This window comes from Gekko japonicus, unplaced genomic scaffold, assembly GCF_001447785.1.
Source record: "Gekko japonicus isolate JY-2015 unplaced genomic scaffold, Gekko_japonicus_V1.1 scaffold79, whole genome shotgun sequence".
Taxonomy (NCBI): domain Eukaryota; kingdom Metazoa; phylum Chordata; class Lepidosauria; order Squamata; family Gekkonidae; genus Gekko; species Gekko japonicus.
Window position 1 is genome coordinate 568,557 of NW_015167530.1, and position 9,123 is coordinate 577,679.

The 9,123-nt window shown below is 41.2% G+C and overlaps 1 protein-coding gene across 1 annotated transcript in view; it reads right to left on the reverse strand.

Moving 5' to 3' along the window:
• PIGU (phosphatidylinositol glycan anchor biosynthesis class U) overlaps positions 1–9,123 on the reverse strand; it is a 38,500-nt gene that overhangs the window by 21,556 nt on the left and 7,821 nt on the right. The window contains exons 5-8 of the mRNA XM_015413395.1: positions 7,464–7,573; positions 4,633–4,733; positions 4,090–4,187; positions 62–216 (exon numbers count right to left, since the gene is read on the reverse strand). Coding sequence (XP_015268881.1) covers positions 62–216; positions 4,090–4,187; positions 4,633–4,733; positions 7,464–7,573 — 464 coding nt within the window. The remainder of the gene's footprint in view (positions 1–61; positions 217–4,089; positions 4,188–4,632; positions 4,734–7,463; positions 7,574–9,123) is intronic.

Sequence of the window (9,123 nt, forward strand, 5' to 3'; positions counted from 1 at the left end):
GGAAAGAGACAGTGGTTTTATTTGTAGACACACCCAGGGCACAAAAACAAGTTCTACTCACATGAAACCATAAACAGATGGAATAAAATCCCAAGAGTTGAGAAGGAAGAAGGAGAGGCAAATAATCACCAACAGGCTTCCCAAATACAGCCCTGCATACTGCACAGTGTAAAACCAGAAGTCTTTGTTTTTCATTTTCACTGGTATGAACTGGCGCTAGGAGGAGGAAAAAAATAAATTAAAAATTCACTGCCAGTTAAAAATCAGGAGATCTAACCTCCCCACTTTCCATATTGCTAAGTGAAGATAAAGAATACTGAGCTAACAGTAACAGAAATAATAGCTTTCAGGTACATGATGAAAAGACTGAGTTAGACTGAGCTAGATGTCAAGAAATACCCAGCTCAGATCTTGACTCTTGCAATTTATTTGTCAGCACTAAAGAAACAAATAAGGAAAGCTAATGTATGCATCACAATTAGCAGAAGTTGTTGTTTCTGATCACCAAGTATACAGAATATACTTCTCTATGCAAGCTTATGAAAATCCCCCTTTTTAATTAAAACCCTTTAGATGTTAGCAATAGATGTCCATACAATAGCCTCAAAAACACACAGAGTTTGGTGGTGGATAGAGTGTTTCACTAGTACCAGGGAGATCTGACATCAAATCCCAGCTCAGTCATGGACTCCGCTGGGTGATCCTGGCTCAGTCCCTGTCTCTGAAGTCTGCTTCACGGGGCTATTGTGAGGGTAAAATGGGGGTGGATCAGGCATACTGCCTGAAGAGCCATGGAGGGAGAGGGGGATTAAGTATCACAATGAGTTTTACACCTCAATTTTCTGAATCATCTCAAAAATCTGAACAAAAATCTGGCAGGATTAACATGACAAGGCAAGGAGGCACTTTTTAAAACTTCCCCAAATAAATTATGAAACTCCTGTGCAACTAAAAGACACAGAACATCTGCCAGCAGCTTTCAAGCTTTTGAAATGCCTGTTGCTAGCCCAAAGATGTTTCACATTATCATGCAGCTGCAGAAACTGTGCTATACCTGCACAGATGTCGGGCTTAAAAATATAAGCCTAAACACACAGAGTTGGGAGGAAAGAAAGCAACAGCTCTCCAAGTGTACCAGCAGAAGCTTAATTTAGATTTAACAAACAGTTTTAACTATTTGCACAGGCATCCTTACTACAAGTATCTAAAGTATCATTCCAAAATTATTTCGGGAGAAAAGTTACAAACACAGTTTGAACCTGAACTACAACATTCATCCACTCTGTTTGCAGACTGTAAAGAGTATCCACTCCTCAGCGATTTATGGAAGTCCTGCAAATGGGAGAAGTGCTTGCCCCAGTGGCTAGGCTGCCTGATGCTGCTCAACATCATTTTTCAGCCAGGATGCCAGAGGGAGGGAGGAAAGCACTGTTCTCACTCTGATTTGGCTTTAGGATGATGCCACATGAGATGGCATCTGAAGCCAAATCAGAATGAGGTCAAAGCTTTCTGCCGTCATTCTGGTTTCATTTGAAAGAAAACAAGAAAAAGCTGCAGGGAATGTAGTTACCATTGCTGCCAGGGCTAGAGATAGGAAGTCGGAGCAAAACACAGGGCAGGGCTGTGGCTTATTGGTACAGCCCCTGCTTTGTATGCAGAAGGTCGCAGGTTCTGTCTCCAGCATCTCCAGTTATAGGAGGTGTGACAGCAGGGTTGCCAGCTTCCACATGGGGGCTGGAGATCTCCCAGAATTACAACTGATCTCCAGACTGCACACATCGCTTATTTATTTATTATTTATTTAAAACATTTATTCCACTTCTCATGGAGAAAATGGCTGCTTTGGAAGGTAGACTGCATTGCACTGCATCCTACCAAAGTCCCTCCCTAAATTCCACTCTCCCAGACTCTACCATGAAATCTCCAGATGAAATCTCCAAGCCTGGAGCTGGGCACCCTGTGTGAAAGACCTGTAGCTGAGACCCCAGAGAGGCGCTGCCAGCCACAGCAGGCAATACTGACTTCGGTAGACCAATGGTCTGATTCAGTGTGACAGCTCGCGATGAAGGGCTTTTGTGAAATCTTTCGCCTGGCACCAAGCCTTCCTTCTGACCTAAAAAAGTTCACTAGAAAGCTTTCTACACTCCTATAGCCATAGTTACTCACAAAATAGATCCTACTGATTTCAACAGCAAAACCTATTCTGACAAAATTATTATTCTGTTAGTAAATTTGACAACAGGTATTAGAGGAAACCAGCAGTGCAAATATTCAACCCAAAATGCTTGCAGAGAGGCTGTGGCTCAATGGTACAGCACATGCATGGATAGCCCCAAATTTCATCTCCAGTTAAAGGATAAACACAGCTGTGAAATGCTGTCTTCACATCCCAGCAGAGAATTATTTTATGGGCAAATGTTGTCTCTAATGCTCTGCAACACTTTCAAGATTGACTAATCACTTTCCCCCTAAACTCTTTTTGTCAATTTATAGTACAAATTAGTGTGTTTCCACTGGAGTGGATACAGTGCATTCATATCAGGCAAAGAGCCATCTTGATTGAAATCCAAGTGAAATGAAAGTTTATCTTGTGTCAGTTGCACAGCATAAGTGGCCAATAGGGACAATGGAGCACTAAACATACTGCCCAATTGCCCATATACTTATAGAAGTTCAAAATCCCCATTTTATCCCCACAACCTTGTGTAATAGTTGAGGGCTCAGAGACAGTCATGGTAGAATTCATGGCAGAACATGGATTGGAACTTGGGTTTTCCACAATCTATCTTGCACTGCCTCAAGGCCCAGGTTCCATTAAAATACTATTCATAATTCGACAAGCAGCCTGTAACTGACATATTTTTCAAAAATTGTACACAGTATAGCTACAGCTTTAAAGCCTTTCTGTCTGACCAAGGGATGCTCATGACTAAAAGGCTGATAACCAGAATGGAACTGGCTGCCTAGACTGTTTTAACAAACTGACAGTTGCCTCTCCCCACCGCATGTCCAAGCACTGTTGCTGCCTCTCCTGACCCCATTTCCTTCAGTCTGTTCCCTCACAAAAGCCTTGCAGTGGCTGGAATAGTGGCACAAGCCCTGCCTTAGCCTTTTCTTTACAGGAAACCATGAAAGTAAGTTTGTCTTTGCCATCTACAAGAACGTAACCATGTCCTCTACCACAGAAGTGGATTGGCTACTTTGTAGGAGCATCCAGTTGGTACCATTGAAGCCTGTAGGTGAGGTAATATAATGTGTTCTGCATGCATTTTAATATGATTATTTGCTACTGCTAAGACTAGCATACTATTGTCTTTAATAAACCAGTTTGATTCACAAATCTAACCAGTAGTGTGTTTGTGACTTGTCTTTATATCCCACGAGAATCCTAAAAAGAACTCTGGGCACTGTGACCTATTCAGCATAGTGGAGTATAGTGTGTCATAGCTGTCAGTATAAAACCTTGTAAAGCTGGGGTGGTAGGATGCAATGGGATCCTGCAGACTAACAAAAGCATGCACTTTTAAAGCTTATCAGTCCTAGGATCTTGGGAAAGTGTCTTGTGCCCTCTGAAGATCTAATTTGCTCAGTCTTTACAGGGCTTTGTGTATACATGAATAATTAAGTATTCCATCAGCATCCTACTCTCTGAAGGACTCTGCTCAACATTCGGAAAGAAAGAGAAACCAGATGCTTTTAGTGACCGCATTTGTCTTTTGCTACAGAAGGACAAGCCAGATGGAATCATTGCAAACTGCAGTGTTGGGGTGTGTGTGTGTGTGTTAGATGACTCAGAGAAAAGTGCTGTCATCAAAAGGCACCTCTCTTGAGCCAGATCAGCACAGACAAAAGTCTAGCGCTCACAATATACTCAGTGGTTTTGTTTTTCCTGCAAGAGACTGTGCTGTGTTTCTGCCAAGCAATTTGCAGGTTGCTTTCCAATTCTAGCCATCTGCCCACCCACAGGCCTTGCAAAACGTTAACAACCCTGCCACTGTGGTATCTATCAAGCTCCTGTTTGTTAGCTTTTCCATTTACTGATAGGAAAGCCACATGAAAAGGGAGTGCTCACTCCTCTAGAATATTTACCTGCAGTAAATACAGAAGTGCTGGTGCGAACAAGGTGAGAGGATACAGGGACTGGTATGTTGCTAAAGCCAGAAATACAGCACTCAGGAAGGCACTGCCTGCAAAACAGGAGGAGAAAAGGGATAATGTAACTATTACTAATGCAGATCAGATAACTGTGTTCCTAATGGGAATATTCAAAACTGTTTTCAAGATGGCAGAAAGTCTTTAGGTTCATCTAGTATTTTGAGACCAGGAACTCAGAACTGCATCAGCCGTGGTGATCCAATGCAGCCAGATGATGTATTGCTGACCACTGTTTTGGTTGCTTGTTCTCTGCAGAACACAAGACTTCGTTGTGGCTGAACTCCAGTGGAACTGTAATGAGCACTTCCAACAATGGGGAATAGGGAAGACCTACTAGAAAGATGGCTTCAATGGATCACAGTTTTGGCACCCCACTCCTCTGACCTGAAATCTAAGCCACAATCCTGTCCAGTGGTGCATCCTTCATGCATATTAAAAAGCAAAACAGAGAGGTGTATGTTTTTCCAAGAGTGTTACCTTTTATTGTTGCCAAAATGAAGAATGCAATTACAGTGTTGTTGATGGCACAAGTGGACTTCGCAATGCAAGACATCACAGTATACGGATTTAAGAGATAGCTGAAAAATAAGTGTTGACAGTCAAGCTCAAAGTCCCAGAACACCTCCATGATCCCAACATTCTCTCTTCCATTACATAACCACCTCGTCTATGAAGACTCAGGTCTAACTTCTTAGTTCTTCCCCCACAGCTGAAACAAAGCCTACATATGTGTAACTGTGTTTGCTCCTATTCCTGCCACTCATGCTCTTCTCTTCTTCCCTCCCGCATTCAAAACTTAGATTACAAGTTCCTTGGGACAGGGAACTGTCTTTTTGTTACTCTATAAAGCACATCACCATCCTCTGCTTCACCATACATATTACTGGTACGATTCTGCTGTTTTACTTTTCAGTTGTGGGATGCATCTTTATCGCAGCACTGAAGATCCTGAACTGAAATTAGGAGATGTATCCAACCAGCTTTTTAGCATGATAGCCAATGTGGTGTAGTGGTTAAGAGCAGCAGACTCTAATCAGGAGACCTGGGTTTGATTCCCCAGTCCTCCTCCACAGGAAGCCTGCTGGGTGACCTTGGGTCAGTCACAGTTCTCTCAGAACTCTCTCAGCCCCACCTCCTTCACAAAGGTGACTGTTGTGGGGAGAGGAAGGGAAGGTGACTGTAAGCCGCTTTGAGACAAGGTAGAGAAAAGTGGGGTATAAAAACCTACTGTTCTTCCGGTGAAAAAGGGAGAAGGAATCTACTTTACCCACCCCAAAAGACTATGCTAGGGGTGACAAGACCTGTACAGATAAAAGTCATATGGGATAGTGGCTAGGGTAAGGAGGAAAATTAGGCGAGATTGAGCACCAAAGATGCCTGGATCCACACCTATATTTTTGGTGCTCTGCCCTTGTGAACAAGCCTCTCCTTTTTGCATCACAGCCCAAAATCATTCCAAGAGAGTCTAAACAGGAAAGGGAGATATCAAAGGAGAAAGGGTACATTTAAAATCCAATCTCATTTCTGAAGGTGACAGTGTACAAAGGGGAAATGTCTTTTTGTAGGAGAGTGAGTTTTGTGGAATGTGGGATTGGGACAGACAGAGAAGTGCTGATTACAGGAAATGAAGGTAAGTTAGGATGGCAACTGGTGGAAGACAGAAAGACTATACCGAGCAGAGCTGAGGAGGAGGGGGAGGAAGAAGAATTGGTTTTATACCCTGATCTTCACTACCTGAAGGAGTCTCAGAGCGGCTTCCCCTCCCCACAACAGACACCCTGTGACTGAGAGAGTTCCGAGAGAACTGTGACTGGCTTAAGGTCATCCAGCTGGCTTCCTGTGGATTCAAGTCCACCGCTCTTAACCACTACACCAAACTCGCTCTCAGTTGAGTTGATTGAGTTGATTTATCTTCATATTGATAGATCAGATATATTAAGCCTTCATCTTAATATTTTTCTCACAAACTAAATGGGAAGTCACAGGGCTAAAGACCTACACGTTTATTAAAGAGCAACTGCTGTGACTTGCCCTTACACCTTTGCCGATAGGTGAAATATGAATAAAATAATTATATGGACCAAGCGGACAGATGTGACCATTTTCAGTGGATCAGACAATTTAAAAAGTGCCCATTTACTTGCAAGTCTGGAGATATTTAAGTTGGAGACACTGAGAATATATATTATAAAGTATGTTTCAAAGGCTCTTTTCCAAGCTGAAGGGTATTTTAAATATTTTAAGACAGCAGCTTCTTTATGAAAAGACTGATACTGCCACAATCTCCATTCAGCAGAAAATAAGGAACAGCATCACAATTTCTCAGCGAGCAAGAGGTTGGATTTATTATTACTATTTTAATAAACTGTTCTCTGGCACCAATAGTCATATCCTGGATCTAGTATGGTCAATCTATGTGGGAAACTCTTTTAAGCATCTGGAAATTCCCCACTGCATAACCTTGGGGAGGATATCTTCGGATTGTCCCCTAGAAGTTGGAGCAGGGGGTCAGGTGGGCAGAATCATCTGAACCTAGCAGTCAGGCTGATTTAGGTAGTTTGGGCCCTCCCTGATCCAGGGTTCTACAAACACAGCAACTATAAGCTGCATGCCTATTTCATGAAGCTCTACACCTTTCCTGTTGTTGGAGGGAGGGGATGCTGAAATTTGGTTAGTGGGGGAAAGGAGCAGGAGGGCAACAAATCTTGGTCTGCAGTCTCTGGACTGAAAAGAATAAGAAACGTCTCCTGCAAAAGGCAACGTCCAAATTTCACCTTGTCTTTGAACTGAGGAGCACCTTATTTAGTTACCTTAAATTTGGCGGACAAATCCACTCAACACAAGTAGACCGATTTCTTTTCAATGAATATAAAGTTCCAGACATCCAAATTAATGAATATAACGTTCCAGACATCCAAACAAAAGTTCCAAACTCTTCAATGTCTGATTCCCACTCATGTCAATTCAGCTCTATTTTTAAAGAATTTTGAGGATAAACTTAATCAGAAACCCAAATTTAAAAAGAGACAACCGGACTTTCCTAACTTTTCTTTTTGGGATATGATTTTAAATTTGGAGGTGTTTTCATACAGTTTCATTGCGGGACTGCATGAGAGGCTTTTCAGTACATAAAAACAAAACAGCAATACTCCTTGACCTTTTTATTCTGGCTCATCGTTTAAACCACTTGTTTGTAAAGTCAAGTTTGGATATAAACATAAAATGTCTAAAATAGCATAAGGAGCAAGAAAAATAGAACTAAACATTCTGTGTATCAGAAGAATTGTATTCCCAAAAGCAATACTTACAACAGTGCTACTTTGAGAGGGATATAGTGCATTTCCATGGGAGTTCGAATAAGCTCTGCCACATCTGGGGCATATTTATCCAGTTCTATGAGAAGTTTCTGTTTTTTGAACTGAACATGAGAGAAAAACACTAGGAGTCAGAAAACACTTTGTTTCTGCATATGTTCAGCTATTCTGTCCCACAGTAGAGTGCTGGGGAAAATGCTAATCTGTTTGGCAGTTTATATATGTATTTTTGGTGGTTTGGGTTTTTTTGCCTGTGAGTCATTTTAGTCCCTTCAGGGAGAAAAATGGGACATAAATATTGAAATGAACAATACAGTGAAGCCCCCATTAACCTTCTCCCCTCACCAAAAAGCATGTAGCCTATACCCTGAGGCCACACTATCATTTAGTATAAACTGCCACAATACATTCATGCAATTTTGACAGGAAACATAGACAACACTATAGTCAACCAGTTGCCTTTCAGCGTTTTCTGTGTTGTTTTCCCATCTATTTTCAAACCTAATTTGTGGTGAATTTTTAAAGAAAATTCAAAGCATACTTGCAGCACTATCCATCCACATTTAGACAAAACACTGCTTAGATTTGCCATAGCTACAGTCCCTTAAAAATCTTCTTTGCCTCTCTAGTACTTAAATGACTTCCTATGTTGGCAGCCTGGCCTTTCTCGATGGACCTTTTCCTTGGGAATGGGGGGACTGTGAGCTGTGGCTCACTGGCAGAGCATCTGCTTGGCATGCAGAAGGTCCCAGTTTCAATCCCCAGCATCATCTGCAGTTAAATGGATCAGGTAGGAGGTGATGTGAAAGACCTCAGCCAGAGACCATAGCCAGTCTGAGGAGACAATACTGACTTTGATGGACCAAGGGTCTAATTCAGTATAAGGCAGCTTCATGTGTTCGTGTGACTTTCATTACGCCCTGTTCTTTTGCAGCAAAAAGTAATTGCTCATTTTTATTTTTATAATGGTTGCAATAAAATATTAATGACTATATTTGCAGTCATAGAGAAAAGCAGTAATTAAAGCATCTCCCTCATGCTTTTAAGTCCTCCTTGCCTAGGTTGTCTTAAAGCAGCGTTTATAGTAAATGGAAAAAAGTGTACTACTCTGTTATTCAGTAGATTTTCTTAAATAAAAATGTTCATATTATGTTCTTTGAGTAAAACCTTGTATTTTGTTTTATTCATTCCAAAGGGGGGGGGGTTAGGTTTTTTTTCAGTGTTCTCCCAAATTTCCCCCTTTTTTCCATTGGAAATATTGAAAAAGGTTCTCAGACTTTTAGAAACCTTGCCTTAAGAAATACTTCACTCATTCCAAAGGAATGTTTCATAATTTTTTTCAGTGTTCACCCAAAATTTCCAATATTTCCACTGGAAAGTGAGGAAGTACTACTCATTTTTTTCATACTATACTTTGGAAATGTCCGAAATGCCATTTATGACAAGGTTTTTCTCACTCAAAAAGAGAAAATATCTCATAAGATTTAATTTTTTTCTGCTGGAAAAATTGAACAAATCCTCAGATTCTGAGTGTGGACAACATTGCCTGAAGAAGCATTTCAATCATTCCAAAAATATTTCCTAGAATTTTTTTCAGTGTTCCCCCAGATTTCCCTACTTTTCCATCAGAAAAACTGAAAGAAGACCTGAGAGG